Raw genomic sequence first — 25,519 nt, forward strand, 5'->3', positions numbered from 1 at the left:
TGTTTAGTTATGCATAAAATAGATATCCAACACAACACTTATGTCTTTGGCCTTTCCATTTGGAGATGTTTTGGAGTGGAATTAAAGAACCTCGGCTGTTGCACTGCATATTTGGAGATCATCTGGCCATCAACAAGTGGTTTAATATGTGGTTTTGTTTACTTTCCTTTGATACTTTTGAATGATGGGTGGGAGGATTGGAGTGTACCTTGTGTTTTCAGTCTGATGTCCTAACTGCATGTCTTTGGGAGCCCCAGGGAGCCGGTTCCACTTGGCCAAAGAAATAAGTGTGCCTCACAGGGAGCAATTAACAACACGGGAGCTTTCCTGTAAAATAAACATGATGAGGATCTGCTGTTAATGAGGTCCACTTCCCCCATTCCATCGTATCATAATAAAGACTTAATACTGACTTTCTCCTGGCTGTGAGCTATACTTAGAAGTGTGAGCATTTTTATATAACAATCAGCTCAATTTACAGCTACAGCTATGTGAGAGAGACATTTGCCCCCATTTTCAGACTTTCTCCTACCGACTGTGGGGAATAACAATCAGGCAGTATGTAGGTCAGCCTCGCTGAGGAGTAGACACCGCTCAAACCAGTCTGTCACATCCCTCCATCATCCCCTCCACTCTGCCTTTGGACCTCCAGTCTGAGCATATGGTCTCTCTAGCTGCTTGTCATCTATCTAGGCCTGCTTGAGTATTTAATGAACATGTGATTCATCTCGCAGGCACTCAAATTAAGCTTCATTTACATTTCATAATAACAAAATGTCACCGAGAACAATGCAAGCGAGGCTATGAGGGACAGACACAAGGCCACGCAGTTTTAAAATAGCTAAATAAAACTTTAATAGGTCTAGTTGCAAATGTACATAAATTGCACAGCCACATTTTGTCAACACAAATTCCTCTGTACATTATTGTTTTGTCACTGTCGTCAAAGGAAGCAGAATCCAGCAAATACTTTATACTTTCAACATACTTACAAAAGTATTTTCTACAAGATAATAGAAAACATACAACATCTTTTACTTTATTTATAGCTTTATATTTTTGATTGATCTTTTGTCGGACTGGCTGAACTGTTTGGAGTGAGCTCATGGGTTTTCTGACTCGTAGAATTAGAACTGAGGTGGGAACATGGATGGGATAAATGAACTGAGAGCTAGAAACCAGCAGAGTGCGTCTCCTTCTTTACTTGTAGAAGTACGGATAGCCTACATACATGACAGCCTTATCAGTTCTTATTGTACACTGCAGTTTAAAGCAAGACAATGTGACGCTCAATACTATACTGTAATGCTACTACTCTGTTTGAGCTTAATGCTAAACCGTACTTCACGATTTAGCTCAACAATAGCTTGGCAAAAGCTACTCGTCGTAACAGACCAAATAGACGGATTGCTCGTGTACGAACGTTACCGGGTGCGTGCGCATTCAGGAGGAAAAACCACCATTGTAATTGACGTAGATTTAGCATTGTTTGTATATTCTTGTTGCCTATACTAGACGGAACCACCAGATACTATTATCATATGAGGTATTAGTGTGAGATTGTTTATTGTTATCACCTGTTGTGAAATGGGTAATGTTAGATCAGACAGTAGTATGATTGGACTTTGGGCGGCGGGGGAGGAGGAGCGGCGGCCCGATAGACTACCAGACGTCTTCCCTTCAAAGTGTAACGTTACGGCGTACCGGAGTGAGCTTTCCCCCGCCGTAGCTGCATAACGTTACAGCAAATTAGAGCCGTAACAAAGTCTTCCATCACTTTGAAGTTTGAAGGCATAGTCGCTATATTTCCTCAGAGTGTTGGTCGATCAGCCTGTTTCTAATCGATCTGTGGAGCATGACAGCTCGCCATGACCACCCGCTGCTCTGCTAGCACTGTGTGACTAGAATGCTTTTACCCATCAGGCCTGGATCCATAATCTCCTTCTGATTTTAGCAAAGGCACGTGATCCCCTCGGAATATTTAACACTTTACGTCCATCTTTTCTGCGGTTGTCTCCTCGTCATCTCTCTGACGTCTCCGTGACGACGTTGCACAGAAACCCGTCTATAAGTCTGTAACATTAAGCATCACTATTTCTGCATGGTTATCAAGTGTAGATGCTCAATAGTAGTTTACCGTTTAGCATTTAGCTCAAATGCTAAGCTATTGTAAGAGTAGCACAAGTGAAGAGTCACAAGTCAGCAAACTGAATCAGTCAAGTTTAACATGTGCTAACATTAGCCACCAAAAGCTACTGGTTCAAAAAAGAGCATGTAGCAGTAAGGCTTTAGGATTGACTTGAGCAATAGTGTTTTATTGCTTATGAATTCAACTATTCATTTGTAAGAAACTTAATACTTTTCTTATGTCAAAAGTAAGTCTTGCTTTTATCTCTGCAGTTCTACAATGTTTGTTTCGGACTGAATGCCTGGTAAGATATGATGAAGAGGAGGTTTGATTCTTCAGTCTGAGGCTGTCAGACTCCTCTCTGAGAGGAAAAAGCTCAATAGTTGTGTTTTATCTGATAGATGAATGATAGTTTGTGAATGAGTTATACCAAAAATCCCTTTCTTGGGTTTTGAACTTTGCCACGTTTTTTAACACCTGAAACAGGTGTTGTGCGAAAAAAAAGAAAAAGAAGCTAATTATAAACACCAACCACTGAATGTAAAAGTGCATCGAGCTAGACTGCTGAGGAATCCAGGAATGTGTGGCATCCTCTACGACTTCCTAAGAGTCACACTCCTACTTAATCCGTTTTTTTGGCTAGTGATATACACTCTAAATACAAAAACAAGAGCTTCAACAGGGAGAACACTGAAAGGTTAATTTAATTGTATAGTTCTACCCGATGAGGACAGATGACCGACTGAGCTATTTTGTATTTACAATATCCATAATGATACAGCAGAGTTTGAGCACGAGATACATTTACAAAAAGCTCTGTTAACATTAGGTAAAAATAGTGTGAGCATTTTATTTACACGTTCCCAGGCTGTCCAGCCTCTTGATGCCCTCGGTTATCATATATTCACTATATATGTCCGCAGCAAAGCATTCATCATCGTCATCATCACCTTCTAATTGGCAACAAAAAGAAAACAAATGGTGATACGGACGCTACCATTGGCTCTAGAGCGAGGATGAAGCATGCAGAGCCTCACACTTGATGTTTACAGTCTGGTACAGTTAAGAAAAATGAATACAAAAATATACAAAATGTTGAAATGGTGTGGAGCAATGAGAGCAATGCGAGGGGGAGAGTAGAAGGACCAAACCACATGTTAAGACCAACTGTGAGTTAGCATCTTCACATTCAGAAGAACGAGGGATGAAGGAGGGTGGAGGCGAGTAAGAAAGAGAGACAGAGGAGAGAGATGATGCCACGAGGATTAATAGAGTCACAGTTTGGATGCAGCATACTTCATTACCACTGACAAACAAAGCAGTTAGAGAGAAAATGTTGTAACTAAGGAGGCCATTATTACAACGGCTCACCAGTCCAGTGTATAGTATGAGTGAGTGTGTCTACACACGTCTCTCAATAGCTATTGTGCTACTAGAGTGAGAAGACCACACGTGTGACTCAAACCAAAATCTAAAACTGGGTTTAATTGTCTTTAGGAGCAATGATGAGCACCAGACGAAGAACCGATCACTTGACTGTGCAAGTTGTGCAAGCTACGCCGGAGCTGTTCGAACTTACTGTACAGACATTTCTCTCAGATGTCGTGCATACTTCCTGTATGTAAAGGGTTAAGCATCGTGGAGATTTGAAGGGGTAAACGGAGGCGATGGTGCTGATCACTGCTCGGTGTGATCGTCTCCTCCAGGGCTCTAAAGCAAGCTACACACTACAGTCTTTCATCGGAAGAGAAGAAAAATAAAAGTAGATCTCACTCCTAAATAAAGGGCTGCTTTTATATTTGAGATTATCAAATATAGATATGTGTGTATACTCTATAGAAGAAAAGAAATGCATACATCTATATTAAATTTCATTAATATAGTATCACATAGAATTTACTTTAGTGTTCATAATACATTTATGTGTGTACAATTTTGTATCCTTTACAAATCCACAGTATAAGTTGTGCCTTTTTATTTTTTTGCAGAAATAGGGGAGCTGTGGGATAAAGTCGAGGTGTGTTCCTTACTTAAGGCGTTTCCTGTACCAATAGCTTCTCACAAAGTGCACTACATAGGGCTGAGGGAGGGAGGGGGGGTTCATCGGGACTCTCCGGAACACACCCAAGAAGTGAAAAGGGACATAAAGATCATTTTGGATTAAAATATCTATTTTTTGAGCTTCTATTTGGTTCTTTATAAACAATGAGTTTAAAATAAAGCACTGGAAAGAAATGGTCTCAAGACAACGTACTTGTTAACCCTCGATGCCTGTTATTGTTTTTAAGTGGGTCCACTTGGTCGTCAAGAGGGAGAAGAATAAAGAGAGAGGAGGAGAGGAGGGTTGCTAGGGTGACCGTGTCTGGCGGTCGTCACTGTGTGTGGTTATATAGTGGTTTGTCCCAGGCGTAGGCAGGGTCTGTCCCAGCGACCGCATACGTCCACTGGCTAAGTGTTTGACTGATGGACAGCTTTGAGTTTCTTATGTACAAGCCCCGCCTCCTCTGGCCGTCACCCTCGTTAACGAAGGCCGTCTGGTGATCTTGTTCTCTTGGGGATCTGTCTGTCACGCTGAAGTCCCGCCTTCTCTGGTCGGCCCCCTCAGAGTGATGACCTCACTCCTGCACCGGTGTCCAAAAAGTTGAAATGTCTTCCAAAAAATTGTCCGCTTTTAAAAACACACGCACACCCTCTCAGTCTATCAGACAGGCATGCAGCCGTGCATGCATGTAGACGTCCTCTCACTGAATAACTGTACACGCACACGCACACGCACACACACACACACACACACACACACACACACACACACACACACACACAGGCACTCAGCACTCACTCTTGGCAGATGCCAGTATGTCTAGCAGTTGCTGCTGTTCCTGAACTCTCCGTTCTCAGTTATCTGCAGTTTGGTGGGGTTGGTGGGAGAGATGCCATTGCGGGTCTGCATGCTGTAGCGCTCCTTCAGCTGGGTCAGAGCGCTCATCAGACGGGCGTTGGCTGCATCCAACGATGCTATGCGCTTCTCCTGCTCACACAAAAATGAAACGTACTGTAGAATCTATATTTACAGACGAGCCACAATGATCTGTTCCTCCTCATGCTGAGGTTATCATGCAACGAGTTTATTTCACATTTAAAATAGGAATGTGCATTCCAAGCAAGAATACCATTCAATAATCACTGGGAACTAGTCGATATATATTTACATATACGCTTTACCGGTAGTAACGGTACTAATAGGCAGCGCCTGCGACGGTTCAAACAAGGGAATATATATATATATATATATATATTGCTATGTATAACAGACCGTTGCTATGGACACAGTTCTGATGTCAGACTCTGGCGGACCGTTTTTGTGTCAAAATATTGATTTCTTTAGTAAGTAGCCGTGTAATAAGCGGGATAATGTACAGCTAGCGGGTTATTAATGTGAAAGAACCCCCGACACGGCGCTGCTGCACTCCCCGACATTGACCGATTTGCTGTACATTATCCCTTACTTATTTTCTAGTTTTTCGCTGACTTTTTTTCGTCATACTATACTACAACTTTTTTCTTTTACTTTTTAATGAATTTTTAAATGACAGGAAACGTTGGTACGAGAAGGGAACATCGGTCTAAAGAGGCAACGTTGGTAAGTTGGTTGACATTTTGATGACATATTATACTATGACTATTTTAGGACATTTTTCAACATGACTTGTACGTCACATCTCGGCCACTTGTAAGTTTTCGTACCTAACCTAAGAGAAAATTCTAAGTGCGAGAAAATGATTGAAATGTCTTTGTTTGAATGGTTCTTGCATGAGGCTCACTGTGTTCATTATGTCATATCAGCAGCACTGAGCCACAGAAGCAAACTTCCCTCTCTGTCTTTATAATGAGATTTCTTATTTTCATCCTCTCTGCCTGTTTACTGAGGGAAACAACGTGTTGCCATACTGTGGCGTGTTTGTTAGCAGATGCAAATGTCTCATTACTTTGGGCGTGAAGGAGATTAATCACCTTTGCATGTCCGTGTCTGGGTTTGTGCAAATGTCATGTAGCAGCATGGCTGTTTTTTTCCCCCCATTCTGTTGTGAAATCACTTTGACATTAATCTCCAAACATGCACATTTGCACTTGTGTGTTTGCATGCATATGATGTACATAATTCCAGTCTATAGATCTGCTTCATTTATAATTATTCTCAACAATCAGAATTCCTTGCAGCCAAGCGCTCTAAAGCAACGCTGTGCTGTTTTCTGAGAGATTTTAAACACAGTTTTATATGAATAAGAACCACATGGATTATAGAAGAGCTACATGTTGACAGAAAACTAGATATGAAATCTGTAAATGTAAGTTTTATAAAGGAGAGAGTGGGAGGGAGCCGAGAAATTGTGCTCAGCCATTCAAGCTTGACAATGCCAGAGCTTAGACGACTATGAATTAAACATTTCTTTGACCCTTTGTTTCCTCAAGCAGAGGACGCAAGTGACAGCACATACAAATTTGAAACGCACAGACAGAAAGTATCTACAGAAGCGTGTGCATAGACATGTTCTGTCCATGTGTTGTAAATGGGAAGGAGCAAACTGACCTGTGCGTCGATGATCTTCTGTTTAGAGTCGACCACTGCCTGCATGTCTGAATGATCCTTCTTTAGCTCCTCTTCCACCGACATTAACCTGCAAAAAGGACTAATTGAATTCAAATCTTAAAGGCACAGTGTGAGGGATTTGGCGGCATCTAGTGGTGTGGTTGCAGATTCTTCCTCCTCTCCCCTCTCAGCTCCCCTCTCAGCTCCCTGCTCCCTCATCCCTCCTCTCAGCTCCCCTCTCAGCTCCCTGCTCCCTCATCCCTCGTCTTACCTCTCACCTCCCTCATCCCAGCTCCCCCCTTACAGCTCCATCCTCCCTCCTATCAGCTCCCTCCTCTCACCGCTCAGCTCCCCCCTCACTCCACTCAACTCCCTCCTCACGTCTCCCTCCTCCTACCTCACAGCTCCCCCTACCTCCTCCCACCTCGCTCCTTAAAGCTCCCTTCTCCCTCCTCTCAGCTCCCTCCTCACAGCTCTCTCACTCCTCGTTCCTCCCTCCTCTCACTTCCCTATTCACAGCTCCACCTTCCTCCTCACAGCTTTCACCTCCCTCATCCCAGCTCCCTCACTCCTCCCTCCTCTCAGCTCCCCCCTTACAGCTCCATCCTCCCACCTCCATCCTATCAGCTCCCTCCTCTCAGCTCCCCCCTTAAACTTCCCTCCTCACAGCTCCCTCCTCCTTCCTCACCGCTTCATCCTCCCTTCTCACAGCTCCCCCGCCCTCCTTTCAACTCCATCCTTCCACCTCTCTCCTTTCAGCTCCCTGCTCCCTCGCTCCTCCCCCTTACAACTCTCACCTCCCTCCTCCCAGCTCTCACCTCCCTCCTATCAGCTCACTACTCTCACCTCCCTCATCCCATCTCCCTCCCCTCACCTCCCTCTCACCTCCCTTCTCCCAGCTCTCACCTCCCTACTTCCTCCTATCAGCTCCCTACTCTCACCTCCCTCAACCCATCTCACTTCCCTCTTCCTTCCTGACAGCTCCCTCCTCTCACCTCCCTCCTCCCAGCTCTAACCTCCCTCCTCTCACCTCCCTCATCCCATTTCCCTCCCCTCTTCCTTCCTGACACCTCCCTCTCACCTCCCTTCTCCCAGCTCTCACATCCCTCCTTCCTCCTATCAGCTCTCTACTCTCAGCTCCCTCCTCTCCTCCTTCCTGACACCTCCCTCCTCTCAGGAATATGTTATTCCATTTCTGCTAATAGATCCCCTGAAATGCTACACACTAAGAATACAAATCTGCGTTTTTTGACTCAACAGCTTCTTCTTCTTCTTCTCCCTACCTGCTGATGATGCCCTTCATCTGGAGGTCCTTGTCGTCCTGCTGTCTGCGCAGACGCTCTTCCGACTCCTCCAGCCTGGCCTGGTACTCCATCAGCACCTTCTGGGCTTGTTCGTCCTGACCCTTCAGACGGGCCTCGTACTCTTCCAGCTTCTGCACCGACGCCCGCAGCTTCTCCTGCAGCACTGCGATCTCCTGCTGGTACTGAACAAAGAAGCAGAGAGATGAGGAGATTCTCATCATCGCTGTTGTCATTATCATCATGATGATCATCATCATCATCATCAACCCTATCAGCAGGGTCCCCTTCTTCATTACCATAGCTGACAAGAACAAAAAGAAATCTCTCAATCAGGCCTGAGATTATGTCCTGTTGTTCCTGAGAGGGTATAATTTCTGTCTAGAACAGAGAAGGGAATCACACGGTTCATTTACAAGCCATTTTCATTATTGCACTTTCATACTAGACCTGTATAGCTGCCCTAAAAAAAAAAAAATCGAATCGAATTATGTTTTTCCAAATCAAACCCTCCTACTAACACGGAGAGGCTTTGATCAATACCAGCAACGCTTTCATTGCAAACAAGTTAACCAGAAACAGTGTCAAATTCAGCTGTTTTCCCCAGTCAGACCTCTGGTTTGGCTCTGAAACCAACGACCCGTCGAGAGGTTAAACTGGCACAAAACAGAGAGAAAGAAAAGAAAGGAAGTTTAGGATGAATAAAGTCAAAGAGGAGGTGAGGAGGGAGGGATGCAACCAGTGAAGTAGGAGTCTAGTCTGTGAAATAAGCTCTGGAAATCTCTCCCTGACCTCTCGCTGTACCTTAGAGAGGCTTTTTGAAGTAGTTTTCTTCAGGCGAGGGGGAAACTAATGGAGAAATCGAATCTCCTCTGGATAGAAAAACACATTTCTTATAACAGTGAGGGATACTGTGATCAGTCAGCGTGTCACTGGAAGACCAGTGAGAGTGAAACTACAGACAAGGAAACAGGAATAAGAGCCGACAGCCATGCTAGCAGCTCTGTGAGGCTGCACTGAAACACAGTGGTGCTTTGAGCTAAACACCAACATCAGCATGCTCACAATGACCATGAACATGTTGATGTTAAGCACGTAGGATGTTCACCCTTTTAGTTTAGAGTGTTACCATGCAATCATTCGCTAATTAACACGAAATACAAAGCACAGCTGAGGCTGATGGGAATGACCTGATGACAAGTTGAACGTCAGTAGCACTCAACTTCCATGAATGTCTTTACACATTTTCATGGCAATCCAGTCCAGCTGACCCACGTTGACATCCTTAAAGCCACGCTGCTAGCATGACTGAAAGGATTAATCACATCATTATACTCTGGTAGACTAGAATCAGTTTGCTTTACTTGATTAAGTCCTTGCCTTTTCATTTGTTTTAAGAAAATGCTACATCTCCTTAAGGATGTCACGAGAACCGATACTTCGGTACCAAGTCGATGCAAAAACTCTAAAAAACTTGACGGAACTCTTTTTCTACAGTACCGACGGTACCGTAAGATGCCCGCAGGGTCCGAAATCAACACCCGCCAAGCGCCAAATGCGGCTGCTTCTGTCCTCTGCTCTCTGTGTCAGAGTTTGACACACACACACACACAACATCGCCATGCAGCAGCGAGATCCAGAGATGCAGAGATCCTTTATGTTTGAGAAGAGGATTCACTTGTATGGGGAAAAAACTGAACTGAACAAACTGATCAGAGATCCTTTATGTTCGAGAGGATGATTCACTCAGGTGCGGGAGGGGGGTGGGGGGGAACTGAACTGAACCAACTGAATTTCTATCTCTTGTTGCTTATTGCTAAATCTCTGAAAAGTGGTGTTTTTTTATTGAACTCTGGACTCTGTATTTCCGGTGAATGTTATTGGGACTTGCATTTGATTATCTTACACTTAACTCCCCAGTTCCACTTAGTTTGAACCGATCCAACAGCATCCAATCAAGTTTCAGGAGAGAACCATGAAGAACTAACGTTCTGTTACTGAGCACCAGTTGGATCCAGTTACTCTGCTGTTAGAATGACATTACATTTGGTGAAGAGCTCATATGGCCTGTTTAGGACTCAAGACCTGAGTTGAGACTTGAGTCACAGACTTGAGACTTACTTGTGACTTGCAAAACAATGACTTGGTCCCACCTCTGGTAGCCTACACCCAGTGAATTTAAACTACTGCAATCTGAGGATAGATATAGACACATGTACTCATTACATGGGATTTATTGTTTTTTTTTACCGTGGTATCGAGAATCGTGGAAATTCACTGGTATTTGTATCGACTACTAGACTTTTAGGGATAAAAGAATTCAAAATAAACGTATCAATCATTTAACTAATAGTATTCATATAACATGTTTAGACCACAAGTTACAGCCTAAACTAAAAAGAACAAGTTGATCTGTGGTTTATATCTGAACATGATCCAGCTCATTATTCAGCAATAACTGACATTGTGAAAGACAAACTATCAGATTCAATTACACACAACAAGGATGCTGCTGGGATCATTTATCTTTCCTTGTCACCTACTACTTATTTTCCCACGTCACCCTCCTGCCCACCACTGGGACATTTTCCCCCGGGTGCTCTTCCCAGGAGGAATGGTGACCTCAAATAGACTCATCTTATCGACTCCTCTACCCTTTCCTCCACTCCCCTCTCTATCTCTAATATCCCTCTGCTATTGTCACTAGATCCCCTGAGAATGAAATGACATCTACTGTATCTGTAACTGCCTTTGTCCTGCACTGCTCCCTCTCAAACGCACGATACATCTACTCTGCACCCCAGTGGTGGGCAAACGGCGGCCCGCGGAACAAATATGGCCCTCCAACTTTCACAGTCTTCATCAAAACTAAACTAATAAGATTTACTGTAGATTATGTAAAAACAAGACTAACTGAAAACCCCAATAAATACAACCTCATAACATCTGATACTACGCCCACGTGAAGAGACATGCAAACCACGAAAACTGCATCTCGTTCTGCGCAGTGCTGAAAGGAAGCCTTTAAATTTAAACTTCAATGTATTCTTACATCAAATAAAAGAAATGAACAAACAAAAGATATTGAACAAAAACAACCCTGTGTTTCCCATCCATAAACATTGGCACCGCAATGAACAATGCCCCCTGGTTTAACCTAACTGCTGACTCCTGACCTTCACTCTCCCTTCTTACCTGCATCCTCTCTATATATATCTGAAACACGGGATCAACTACTGTAGAAACACAGAATGAATCAGATGTTCTCCTCTTTCACAGCCCTGAAACCACATTATTAACGTGTTCAATCGGCTATTTTGACTGTAGAATATAAGAAGAGTTTTGCTGAAATATAACCCTGTGCCTTTGCATCTCTGACCTTCAATAAATATTTGAGTGAGATGTGAGTATTTTATTCTTGTATGGCTGTAACTGTCCTATTGACTGTATATATAACAGACAGCGTATGACCTTAGTGTTTTTTCTTTTTTACTGTTCTGTGATTATGTGCATTTGAAATTAAACTAACTACGGAATAGAATTCACATTAATATATTGATAAAACAGAACAGAACAAAAGAGAGTTGGAAAACAACGGTGGTTTGAACAGATGCATCTCTGCACCTGTTGTCCTGATGTTACACCTGATGATCAATCAAGATAGACTATACTACTACTTCCAACCATACCAACATTGAACTCACATCTTTCACACAATTACACAGTTAAGTCATAATGGAAGTCCGAGCTAGAAGGACTGTTAACAGAGAACGATTGGGAAAATGTCTGAAAACCGAAAGTGTAAATGACAAAGTCCAAACAGTTTTCCATGGTAATCATGACAAAGTTATCATCTAAAAAATAATAACTTTTTCTGCTTTATAAAGTTAAATAGTTTAAATTGGAAATTCAAACGCATAAATCTTGCAATTAAACAAGCAGATCAACCAAAACGTATACATAGCACCAGCTAACCTGACACTTTAAATTAATCAATATCTAAAAAGGAGACCAAATTTTGCAGATGATGGAGTAAATTGTTGATTATGAGGCCCGCAATTTGATCATTACATGGATGATCAATGAAATCAACAAGTTGGTCATTAATCAAAATAAGTTATTTAAATAATTATTTTTTTTGGTACTGTATTTTGATAATTTTCTAAATATAAATTATGCATAAAATGTTTTTCTTTTATATATGATTTTCTTTTCCTTTTTTTTCTTTATGCAATTGGGAATTTTGTATTATCTTGCAATGAAGTATGGAAAAAAGAACTCACACCCCTCCTAAAGACAGTCACATTCATCCTCGACTTCATGCAGAATCAGGCATCAAGATAAAAAAAAAAGCACGGAACAAAAATTCGACCTTCCTGTGTTTCACATTTGCTATACAATCAAATACTCTCTCCTATATATTCAGTGGTATTCAACTGGAAAATAAAAGTCAAATAGAATCTGTTTTTAAATTAAAAAAAAATGCAAATAATATCTTATTATTGTTCTTGTGTTTTTCTAAATGAGCAAATTATTTGATTTACTGGAATTTCTATTTTGAGGTCTACTCCGCCTAACAAGACAAAGTCATGCCCTAATTTGTTACGGATCACTGAATACATACAGTATATGTAAATGGATGTGAAAGCTTAAAAGGGTTACCATAGGGCCTGTGTTGTTAAGCCTGTATGGACCATTAGCTGCAGCCTGTGTCTAAGCTGCTGTGGAGGATGTACTGTGTTCCGATCCTTCTCGTGTTGCTGCTCTGCTATTTTAAGGTGGCTGCGGCTTCTTTGTTAAGACTGAAGTTATTGCCTTCTTTGGTTGCTCTCCCTGCCTGGGCTGCTGGCTTCCATAAAGTATGAGCTATGTTAGGATGACAGGTTTGTATTCATTATGGATGGGAAAAAAAAGAAATGGGGGAGCATGTGGCAGCCAATCAAAGCATGGAAGCGAAGCTGAGGGTGAATGGTTGTAAAGGTTGCTGAGAAGAGAAGCAGGAACACAGGCAGAGGAAGCAGCAAAAAAAGAAAGTCTCTTTCTGTCTCCATCTCTCACATAGATGCAAGCGCACACAAGCTCCAACATGTCTGTGTGGATGTATTGCATGTGCATACACACACACCTGCTTTGGGCTTTTAAGTTCATTCTAAAGATGGTAAGAAAGACAGGGGGAAGTTGTGAGGCTGTGTGGAGTTATTCCAGGTGGAAGGACATTTTTTAATGAAGTAAGAAGGTTAAAACTACAATATGAAGTCTCACTGAATCCACACCATATTTCTAGAAGTTATTCTTCCATTTCTATATGAGACAAGAGAGTTTTTGACAATACAGGAAGTATATTGCTAGCTAAGTTGTCCAAACGCAATGATTAGACGATTAATTGATTGACAGCTTTAATTATTTTCATTAGAGATTAAGGGGAGACACACCAAGCAAAAACATTTTTGAGATTTGGGTTATTTTGCTTCAATGATGTCTTCTTTCAGACTACTGGAAGAAAGCATAAAAAAACACATTTAGGTGTTTATTTGACTACACTTTGTATATTTGTGTCTGTAGATTTCTCCTAAATTCACCAAAAGTTAGCATTAGATAATCTACGGAGCCCCCCTAGACCCCTAGGAGAACATTTTTATTATCTCGTTCCCTCGAGTTACTTCATAGAGCACTTCTTCCAATCATTCTGTCCACACATTGCTAATGTACGGAGCCCCCCTAGATGATGTACTTCGGTAAAGTTGGAAAGATATTGACAGATTCAAACTTCCTGGATCAATAACTCATAACAGAAACGTTGTTAAAACACCAACAACGGCTCTTTGTAACCGTAGTAAGGTAGACAACGAGCTACAACCTCATTTTAATCAACACAAGCACATAACATTGGTCATTATGCGCAGCCGACGGTGAGACGAGTGGTCAGGGACCGTCTACAAAGTTGCAATATAACACTTAGTTTGGAAAAATTTGCTTTTTGTAATTTTGGTTAATTTTTAATGGGAAAAATATTCAATAACTTCACTTTTATAAAGCGTAGCGCCATCAAAATGTCTTAATTAGTTGAATAAGTATAATCAGGAAGAGACCATTGATGTGTGAAGTGATTTTGGTGGTACTACACTGCATAATACTGAAGTTATTGAATATTTTTCCGATTAAAATTTCAAAAGAATTATGCAATATAATATTTTTTCCAAACTAAATGTTGTAGTACAACCATGAGGAGATCATTGATGTGTGAAGTAATTTTGATGGTACTACACTGTATAATACTGAAGTTATGGAATATTTTTCTCTTTTCGGCGTTGCATTTTGTAGACGGTCCCTGACCACTCGTCTCACCGCCGGCTGCGCATAGAGACCAACGTTATGTGTTATGTGTTGATTAAAATGAGGTTGTAGTTTGTTGTCTACCTTACTACGGTTAGAAAGAGCTGTTGTTTGTGTTTTAACAACGTTTCTGTTATGAGTTATTGATCCAGGAAGTTTGAATCTGTCAATATCTTTCCCACTTTATCGAAGTACATCATCTAGGGGCTCCGTACATCAGCAATGTGTGGACAGGCAGGAATGATTGGAAGAAGTGCTCTATGAAGTAACTCGAGGGAACGAGATACTAACTTGAGGGAATGAGATACTAACTTGAGGGAACGAGTTAATAAAAATGTTCTCCTAGGGGGTTTGGGGGGGCTACGTAATAATCTAATTTCCATATTTAAACATACATTTTCTGAAAGTTTGAAATACCAAAAACAATTGTCTCAATGTAAGTAATGAACTGGGGAAGTTTCATGGTGATATCTATTAGTTATATTTTATTTACCCTCTTTTCCTATTCTATCATCAAGAGTCATTTTTCAGGCAAAAACGCCAAACATTCTAGTTTTTCAAACGTGAGAATTTGATGCTTTTAATGTTATTTATGATAGTAAATTGATGGTGGAATAAAACAAGACTTCTGAATACATCTCCTTGGGCTAATGATGGGTATTACTCACTATTTTCTGACATTATAAACCAATGATTACTGAGAAATAATAAGCAGATTAATCGATACTAAAAATCATCCTTGTCCAGATATTCACTACTGGCAGCTGCTGACGCTGACATTCTTGCCTGCTGTATTCAGCCTCAAAATTATTTTGACTGTAATAGCTACTTTCTGCCATTATTGCTGTTGCTATGACTTTCCTGCAGCTGATAGCCACAACCGGGCTCACTGCTGGCTGTGAAAATGCCAGAAAACATCCCAGAACAGCAGCCTGAACATCACTGAAAAGCCAATTTCGGAAAAATGGGAGATTGAGGTATTATGGGGTCACATGCAGAGCCAGACTGACGCACAATATATCCTATTTACCTCATTTTTTATGTTAGAAATGCGCATATTATGACTTTAAGTGACAATTTGGGTACGTCTAAGGGACCTCAGGCTTAGAGGAAAGGGAGAGAGGGAATAAATCCAGCAGACAATTAAGTGTAGAGGGGGTGTTTAAAGGAGGGAGGTGTATGCGGGAACTAATGAGTGGTAAAGAAAGGAAGGAGAGTTAAGTGGGAGTATCAGGGCTGAAGGTTGAGGTGGATTGTGAAAGGAGGGGTTGGTAAAGGTCAAAGGTTGGATGAGGAGGCAGGTTACCTTCTCCACCTGAGTCAGATCCTCTCTGTTTCTCAGTGACTCGGGCTCCATCCCCTCATGGTCTAAATACTGCACATTCATATTCAATAGCCAGGCTGCTGTGCGGTCCAGCGCACTGGGGTTCACTGGGGAGGGGGCCTAGTGAACACAACACAACACACACACACACACACATACACACACACATGAGCCGAGTGCAAGTGACAGGGAGGGGAAGGGGGGGAAGGTTGCAATAAAAGCACAGAAACAACAGAAATAAGCTTGAAATGCACCAAATCATCTGGACTGAAAGCAGCAGGTGGAATGGATACACACCCCTGAGTCTTCAAGCTCACACATACACCGGAGCACACACCGCTAAGCACCCATTTAAACATGTGTGAATGTGTACACCTTCAGTGTCATAGTAGCGTCAGGGAAAATAAATACTGTAAGATTAAATAAGAGAAATTGTAATGAGCCTGGAGGCAGTTACTAGCAGTTAAGGTGTTTCTATCTGCCAATCTTATGATGGACAGATGAGTAGAGGACGTGGCCGTGGGCTGTAACCGTTCATAGAGGAAATGTAGGATGTTTTTATAGTCCAGCACACTCATCAGCATTGAGGGCTTTTGTAAAGGCTGAAATATCAGAATCTGAATATCTGCAAACAGATCAAATTGATTTTGTGTCAGCCTACAGATAAAATGTATCAACGTTGCTGGCTTTATACCCTCATTAGTGACTGATGCCAATTAATGGAGAAAAAATTTATTTTCATCCTGTCAGATTGAAGATATAAATCTCATTTAATTTATAATCAAGATCTAGCTGTTTTTGTTTTATAAAACATTAATTATTATTTCATCTTTTGTATATGTCACACTCACATGCAAATAAAACTACACTGGGAAGGAAACTCAACTTAAAGCCACTATGCAAATGTAAATATTTCAGACTTTGGCATCCCTCAGTAGTAGTATGAAACAAACAGGTATAATGTTTACCATGTTCACCATCTTAGTATGCTAACATTTGCTAATTATCAGTAAACGCAAAGTACACTGATGGGAATGTCATTAGTTTGCAGTTTCTTTGGTCATAAACCGACCAGTAGTTTGACCTGATGATCGCTGGACCACCAGCACTATCAACCAGCTCATCCTGAGTAGAACACAAATGTCTATACAAGATTTCATGGCAAACCATTCATCGGCTGTCAAATCATTTCACTCAAAACCACTGATGTCAACCTCATGGTGGCACAAGAGGAAAGTCAGGGGATCACCAAAGTCAGTAGGATTTGTAATGGCAATTTTCATATCTGCAGTTTAACACTGTACCTTTAGACAATCTCAGGGCCTCACATGTTCAACTTTGTCACCATAGGACAGTGACCTGACATTTTAGTTCTCTGTAACTGCAAACAACAGATTGCTGAAATACTTGTTATGTCTTGTGATGCTCTGTTGTCTGCTGTGTGCTGACGCATTGATACACTTTCTATCCTTCTCTTCTTTTCTTCTTTGCACTTATCTTCATGTTATACTTTAAATGTATAAATACTGACTACTCTTTGTATTCGGGGCTCACTTGCCACAGTCCACAACAGGTGGCTGTGCTCGTGAGTCCATCTGCAGATGTTTTAGTTATTAATGTATGCCTTTTTATTAAATTCACTGAAAGACAAGTTGTTACGTTGGTTTGTGTCTTGTTTTAACAGAAACTGCCACCACAGATTCATCATCTGGGAACCATGAATGCATGTAGAAAATGTCAAGATATTTCACTGGACAAGTGAAGACTTTGACCTCGAGGTGTGGACAAGAGGAAAAGTCACTGGACCACAGGATTCATCCTCTAGGGACCATTCATGAGTACAATTTCATAGCAATCCATCCAGAGATATTTCATTCTGGACCAAAGTGATGGAGCAACCAATATTACCATCCAAAAGAATCATTTTAAAAATACTATAATCGCATAAACAATCTACACATAGTGGCTTTAAAGTCCTTTGCTTCTTCAACCACTGATAATAAATGTGTGTGCTGAGTTCCCCCAACATGCAAATGAAATATGTTTGGTGCTATCAGTCAATCTAAAAGCACTCCTGCTGAGACTATTCCATAGAGAGGAGAGCAAAGCATTATGGTTAATATGCAGATGTCCTCCCCTTCAGCCAGTTACCAAGGGCAACCACTGACCAGTGTTTTTAATTACAGCCTACAGTCCTGACCTGCCAATATTGAACATAGACTTACCAGCGAAGCCATTGAAGAAATGGAAACCTCCCACTGAGACGACACACGCTGACACACATGCTGCATCGATACACCAACCCAGCAACATCTGTTTGTATCTAAGACGTCTGTTTTCTGTTGCCTTGTGAGCACGTGTGAGCACAATATATCGCTCGTTAATAAGATGCTAATTGTGCCTCCACCACCCTCCTTCTCAGCCCATTAAACCTGACCAGTAAAACAGTGGTGAAGTGATGAGCCGCCTGTATGCAAATTACTGTTATTACACGCACAATGACTGTAGTTCATTAGGGCACAATGTGCAGTGTGTCTGTGCTGAGTCCACCCACACAGCCCATTTGTCTCATGGCTTCAACATGCTATGAGACAAATGGGTGTTTTGTAATAGGAACTTTTTCCATCACTGCAATTTCAGGTGATTACATAGACTGACTCGGCTATAGTTGGCTGTCCTGAATAATGGCCTGGTGAATATCATCCTCAATTGTTGTACTGTAAGTTAAAGATGTGTACGCCACAGAGCCAGTCCCTTACCTGTTTGTGCTGAGCCCTCTGCTTGGTCTCAGGACTGTCACCTTTGGAGGAAGAGGACTGCTGTCGTAACCGTGCACCGCTGCCAGGCCAGTCGGGTGATGATGTCATCATGTTGCCAGAGGAGGGCCGGGGGTAGGGTCCGCTGTTGAGCAGATTCGGGGGTGTGCGGCCCCGGGTGATGCTCTGAGGCGGAGGCTGGTCTATCCTCCGCTGTGGGCCGGCACTGTTCTGTCTGGGGACGGTGGGCTGGTGCTGCGTTTCTGTGAGGGACAGCTGCCGGCGGTTGAAGTCCCCCGAACGCCTGGTGTACTCGTCCCCGCTGCTCCCCCCTCCTCCGCCTCCTCCTCCACCGTGGTTCAAGAAAGCGTGCTTCCCTCCTGCTGGTCCGTCCTCGTTGTTGCTATGGGAACTGACAGAGCTGTGGCACTCTGAGCCCGAGTCGGTCATTCCACGAGGGGACACGGGCAGGCAGGCTGCCATCTGGTAGACTGGGTTCTGGAAGGACAGGGGTGCTAGTAGCTGGGCGGGTCGGCCTGGGGTGCTTTCTGGGGGGCCTGGCCTCCTCAGAGTGGGACCTCCAGGGATGTTGCCCTGTGGGACTCTGGCTGACCAGCCTCCCCCAGGGGTTGGGCCTTCACCCAGGGCATCTGAGGAGCTCGGACCTGGGCCGCTTTCCAGACTGCGGGGGTCCTGGAGGTCCACCATGGACAGACTCTTGCTGCCGTTGGCCATGCCCAGGTCAGGTTCATTGGTCTCAGAGTAGCTTGAACTGCGTGCTGGGGAAGGCTGGATCCCTGAGCTCCTTGTCACAAAGAATAAATCCTTATTTTCTGGGGTGGGGGAGGGTAACCTGGTGAAGTCGACTAATCTGAAAGAGACAGACCGAAAAATAAAGTCAATCTGGCGTGCATTTTAAAAACCTCAGCCAATTAAGATCAGTCACAGTTGATAAGGGCTGCAGAGACACAAAAAAGGTTCAATATCATTCTGTAGTTTTCATTGGATGTAAACGTAAATGCACATGGAATTCTTTACTTCTTGCTATTTATTGAACATGTATTTAACCAAGAAAACCTCATTGAGATTAACAATCTGTGTCCTAGACAACATAGGCAGCAATAACAATGTGTATCAACATATGACACAACATCATAATGCGTCATAAGATCAGAATTTGACAAATAAATAAAAGGACCAATAAAATGAATATTAGAGTTTCATGCTAGAAAGAAACTTAAAGTGGAACCTAAGTCTTAGGTTTCACTTTACGTAGCTTCACTTACGTAACTGTTGAATAACAGGAGCCACTGCTAAATGCTAAACTACGTCAAGCTGGACTAGAGTAATTTGGCATTTAGCTAAAATGCTAAGCTATTGTAACAGTAGCCAAAGTGGAATAGAGACCTAACAAATAACGTATATCGCCAAGAAGTGATAGTCAATTGTTCATTCCATTGCAACATCAGCGCCCTGCAGCAAAGCTACGCTTCCGCCATTTTGGACTGAAAGAGACGACCAGACGCCAATAAAACGTCCGCCTAAAAAGCGCAGTACAAAAGTAAAACAAAATTATTTCTATTCTATTGCCATATTCTACTGAAATGGTCTGAGTAGAACAATAAAATATTATAAATATAATACGCTTTTTCGGTCAAAAATGGCAGCAGCAGCTGTTGTCTCTTTGCTTCTATAAACACAAAAGTCTGTCACTGAGTGACTGACTGAGTGATGAAGTTACAGGATTGGTCGGCCGACTGTTGGAGTTTCCTCATTGGCCGTTGCTCTTTCAAAATGAAAAGGTGGAGAACAGTTCTGTGTTTATGTTTTCTGGGGAGCGTGTCAGCGGTTCAATGTATCATTACATAGTGCTGTTGTTGTGCATGTGCTATTGTTTATGTTCGTTTAAGTTACGTTATGTTGTGCTTCGTATTGTGTTACCGTACATTCACACCAAGCACGGAGCAAATTTCCGCCTCTCTTTCCTCCAGAAATAACCACTGTTGCTGCTTTGTACATGTTGGTGAAGTCCCAGATATGTCAGAAAAACAAACCCTGTTGTGTCTGGGTTCATAACGTCACCCGGCTGCGAGCTGTATTTACATACTGTATCTGTATCTAGCAAGCCACACGTCTCTACTGCGGTATGAACCCAAAATAAACAGACTGTGCGGTGATTTAATATCAATAAACGGATCAAAATGATGCCAAAATAACGACATTATGATATTGATTTGTAAAAAGTCTGAATTCATGCTTTGTCAGGTCTGTCTGCAACACAACAAGCAAACAACTTTTTAAATGCTTGTTTTCTGAACGGAGTTCGGATCGATCAGTGCCAGGCTTTGCTAACATTGTAACTGCTCCATTAACACTCAACATAACGTCATCTAGGCATAAATACGGCAGCGACGTTGTTGTAAACGGATCAAAAGTGTGCCGAAATAACTACATAATGATGCTGATTAGTAAAAATAAACAAATCCATGCTTTGTCGAGTCTGGCTTCAAGACGACATGAAAACAACTTTTAAAATGCTTGTTTTCTGAATGGAGTTTGGCTCGATTAGTGCCAGGCTATGCTAACATTGTAGCTGCTCCATCAACACTCCATCTAGGAATAAATACGGCAGCAACAACGTCAGTGATGACATAAACTTTTGCGACGTATGTATATATTGCTACACACCACTTATATGATGAATGCTTTTGATACACATGCTTTAATAAAAAACTGAAATACTTTTAACGTTGCATACTGTATGTCATGCTAATACCTTATCACCTTGTATAAAATGTATAATATACTGACTAGTAAATGTTACCATTTACTATTACTGAATGTCATTTGCTTCATTATAAGTTGTCTTTCAATCAAACATTAAGATATAAGTGGAAAAAAACTGTTCACAAAACATTATAGACATGACCACTGACTATTTGTGTAACAATTTAGCAACAAATTCACATACTGATCATATACGGTCCAGACATATACTGGGTTTTGACCGAGTCTTGTTGAAGATACATGTAGCCTCTGGACTGATTTGCTTTGTCCCTCGTCCTCTCACCTTCCCTTCCTTCCCTTCAGCCGGCAGATGGAAACTTTATTGCCAGAAGACGATTACCTTGACAGACGTGATTTATCTTCCAATAATCTCTATCATTCACATCACGCTCATCTCCTCCCTCTTTCTGTGTCCTTCTCCCTCTGTTCCATTACCCTTCCCTCCTAACTTCTTTCTCCTCTTCATTCTGCTCAATTTCTTCCCTCTCTCAATCTTGACACTGTCTCCTTTTATTTCTCCTGCTTTTCATGTCACTGCTTGGTGGATGAGAAGCAATTAGGTGAGAATCGTGAGCTCATTGGGATGCAGTTTAAGTCTCACAGCTTGCTGATGAGGACCACCACAGACACACATGTGAGTCAATACATGAGCAAACAGTTCCTGTGATAACGTAAAGAGAGTAAGCTCTGACATCAGGTCATATAGGGACATCACTTAATGAGTTCTATTGATCCTGAGCCTCTGATGAGCATAATGACACCAGCTGTCTGACTCTTCCTGTTCTGTACAGTATGATCTCATCTGCCTGCCTGTGCTCTGGTGTTATGTTTACTGGTGTTTGTGTCTGGCTATTACTCATATATCTCTGCTCCTGTGGGTCCCTTTGCCTTCATGTTAATCTTTCCAAGTGTCACCTTGCTATTGTTCTGCCAGAGAGTAAGAGGACAGCAGATAAGCAAGATAAGGTGCTGTCAGAGTGTGTATTCATCCACAGGAGAGTAAACGAGGTTTCATCTGGCTGATGTAAACAAGCAGGGGTGACACTCTCACGGTGTCATGGCCTCAGCTGACAGACATGAACACTCAGCACAAGCAGAGGCAAAAGCACCCTGCGTGTTTTCAAGAGGCCCTGGGATTTATTGGTAACTGACCTTCTACAACCTGGTGAGCTGTTCCAAAGGTTGTACGTTAATGCCATTTGGAGAATAGCCACCTATGTTTTATTTGTTGTCATGGTGACAACAGGACACGTGTCAGTGGGGAATGTAGAGTGTGTGGTCGCAGCTCGCCGGGAAGAGAACGGACGGCTGGCCAGCTAGGTAGCTTGTCCCTCTCTGAAGCAGCAGAGAGAGGCGGAGAGAGGCGGAGGGACCGGATAGACCGGATAGACCCGGTGCTGCCGCTGGCCACCAGCCTGCTGCTCATTTTCCGTAATCAGTGCAGCAGCTAAGCATGGCGGAGGAGCCGGCCCAAGAGCTAACCAGCAAGCTGTCCGCTAGCCAGCTAGCTATCTTGCTAATTCCACCATGCTTCAATGCCACACTGCTAACAGGACACGAGCCAAACAAAGTTGTCCCTCATCTGGCGATAGCAGTGTGCTTTCCTACGCTGTGACAGGAGTGTGAGTTTTTACTCTTTTACTGTGGCTGTGCTTCGTAATGTTACTACTCCACTCGTTTAGTCGTTACTGCAGAACCTCACCTCAGTGAGTCCGCGACTTGCCGCAAGTCCATTTAGTTCATACTGAATTCAGCTCGCTACAATGGTCGCTATGGCAATGGTACACATACAAATTGCCGCCGCTCTGACCATCCTGCTACATTGATTTGAATGGGAATGTCTGTTCTACTCTTATTCTAATTCTATGGGAGTCATTTATATTTATTGCACTTGAAAGACTTAAATGACATTTAAACGACTAATCATCATATAGTTAGGGTTTGCACAACTCCAGCTAGGTATCCATGCCAGCAGCTGCACACCAATATACTACAGCTGTCAGTTGCCTTTTCTGTGCGGCTCACTTTAACACTTCCACATAAAAAACAAACTTTCCTCTATTGATAAATATAAAATAATAACTTCAATCTTTGACAGAATATGAATCGTTAGTTTTTATGTGGTCCTAGATGTTAATAAAAGAGTCCCACTCTATATATCTAATTATCTTCCGAATCTATATTCATGATTCAAAAATAACATACAGAACAGCGTCATCTGCATGAGTGAATAAACTTGTGTGTTTTAGATCTTAAATGTTTCTTACCCTGAAAGGTCATTGTCTATGACCATCTTCTGCAGGCCGGTGGAGATGCTGCAGGCGGCCTCAGCGGGAGGCGAGCCCATTGGCTCTGAGGACTGTCCGGGTGTCATCTGGACACAGGACGGGTTAGATAGAGCCGTGTTCACCTCCCGCAGGATCCTGGGCAGAGGACCCAGCTTGGAGGCTGCACTCTGTGAAGAAAGAGACACAATTATGTTTTAAGCCACATTAAATATTACTCTGGACCACTTCAGCTTGGGGCATTAATTGGATTTCATTTCCGTCTGTGCTGAGTTTGATATTTGCATATTTTTTAGACCTAGTTATTTTCCCTATGCCATGCAATCAACTCTCTTATTCAGACAACATGCTGAATAATGAATTAGGCCGGCCAGTCTGATGGACTCAACCAGACTCACTGTGATTCCTGAATTATTGAAAGACGAGGTTTCAGAGCGCTGGATGCTCTACCAAAAAAAAAAAAAAAACATGCATCTGCCCTTTATCTAATTATTACCAGCTTCCCATCTGCTAGCAGAGCTAATGTAAACGTCCTTGTAAATCCATTAATATGCCTCTCCCAGCCTCTGAGGCTCCACTCTGTTCTCTGTTTATGTAATGCAATAATGAATTATTGATTGATGTACCATAAACATCCTAATGTAGTCTAAGCATGATTCAAATCCTCAAGCTTGTGATAATGAACTGAAGACCTTTGGACCTTCTGTAAAGTTGAATCATATCCTTTATGAAATCCACAGAATATCTATATATCTCTATTTAATCTTGATAGAAACTAATTCCAATATAATCGCCCTGCAGAGCCGGAGAGCCCCAGATCCCACAGACCCACAGTCATAGTCATACGCATGCACCAGAACCAGAACCCCAGTTAGACGTACGGACGGCGTTCTCTTTAGAGTTATTTTTTATCTTATTTAACCTTGTAAATAATTACAATGTTGCAAAATTATAAAATAAAGCATGTCAAAAACAGACAAGGGACATCAGACACATGCATCACTAAACTCTTATCAAGCCTGCCAACATTATTAAAATGATAGTCTACATTTCTAGACTTTTATTAAATAAAAGTTATATTGCATATTGTATCAATGAAGTACATATAGTAAACGTAACGTTAAATATAATGTTACTCAGTGCTGCATTTCAGAATAACGTTGACACATTCATTTTTCACCTGATACCATTCGCTGTACCGCCATTTTCATCTGTTCCCGGACAAACTGGCGCATTCGCATGTCTAAACCTGCTGGTCTGCGGGGCCGGGCTCTACGGCTCTACGGCTCTACAGGTTGATGAAACTCACTAATTCATTACAATTTCCAGTATCATTTGAATAGTTTTCTACAGAATGTATCCTGCAAAGCATTTTGGTGGCTTTGCTGTTCGCTGAAATTCTATTCTATTCTATTCTATTCTATTATAGTATGTTGTCTTCAGTACCTGGTCCATCTGGGACACCACCTCAGAGAGGAGGGAGTGCAGGGTGGAGAGTTCCCTGCCGAGGTCGATGTACCCCTCGAAGCCCGCCGTGTTGGAGATCGTCTCTGGGTTCGAGATTTCGAGCAGGAAGCGCTGCATATTGGTCCACTCGTGCTCCAGGAACTGGTTCATGAAGGACATGTACTCCTCCTTGTTGCCAAATCTGATGGCAAACAGGGACAGGAAAGGGAAACGGGGACAAAGATGTTGTTTTAGAAAATACCACAATTCTCTGCTAAAAAGCTCAGTATGGGTAAGAAACACACAACTAAAACACACACACACTCACTTGGTGAAGTTTGCCAGGTTTTGGGTGACTTTAGCAATGAGCGTGAGCGTACGTGCTGTGCGGTCATCTGGATACTCCTGCATCAAATTGAAAAGTGAGGGGGACATGATGGCTGGACAGAGAAACCGCAGGAACAAGGACGCGCTGATCAAACGCTCACTGATGTCCGGTCGACCCCGGTTGCTGCATTCCTGTCGCCATGACGCAAAGACCTCTTTCAGTTCTCGTGGAAAGACGCTGTAG

General features: G+C 42.4%; 1 protein-coding gene across 15 annotated transcripts in view; it reads right to left on the minus strand.

Annotated features, from left to right (window-relative positions):
- Positions 1–830: 830 nt before the first annotated feature.
- Positions 831–25,519, minus strand: part of dab2ipb (DAB2 interacting protein b) — a 232,381-nt gene continuing 207,692 nt past the window's right edge. For 14 of the 15 annotated variants that reach the window (XM_074616866.1, XM_074616865.1, XM_074616864.1 and 11 more), the window contains 8 exons: positions 25,277–25,513; positions 24,949–25,150; positions 23,485–23,672; positions 18,434–19,301; positions 15,657–15,794; positions 8,000–8,202; positions 6,717–6,804; positions 831–5,156 (listed from right to left, as the gene is read on the minus strand). In XM_074616866.1, the coding sequence (XP_074472967.1) occupies positions 4,989–5,156; positions 6,717–6,804; positions 8,000–8,202; positions 15,657–15,794; positions 18,434–19,301; positions 23,485–23,672; positions 24,949–25,150; positions 25,277–25,513 (2,092 nt within the window). In that variant the 3' untranslated portion in view covers positions 831–4,988. The remainder of the gene's footprint in view (positions 5,157–6,716; positions 6,805–7,999; positions 8,203–15,656; positions 15,795–18,433; positions 19,302–23,484; positions 23,673–24,948; positions 25,151–25,276; positions 25,514–25,519) is intronic. The other variant, XM_074616867.1, reaches the window with a different exon arrangement.

The sequence above is a fragment of the Sebastes fasciatus genome, chromosome 19 (assembly GCF_043250625.1).
Source record: "Sebastes fasciatus isolate fSebFas1 chromosome 19, fSebFas1.pri, whole genome shotgun sequence".
Lineage (NCBI taxonomy): Eukaryota > Metazoa > Chordata > Actinopteri > Perciformes > Sebastidae > Sebastes > Sebastes fasciatus.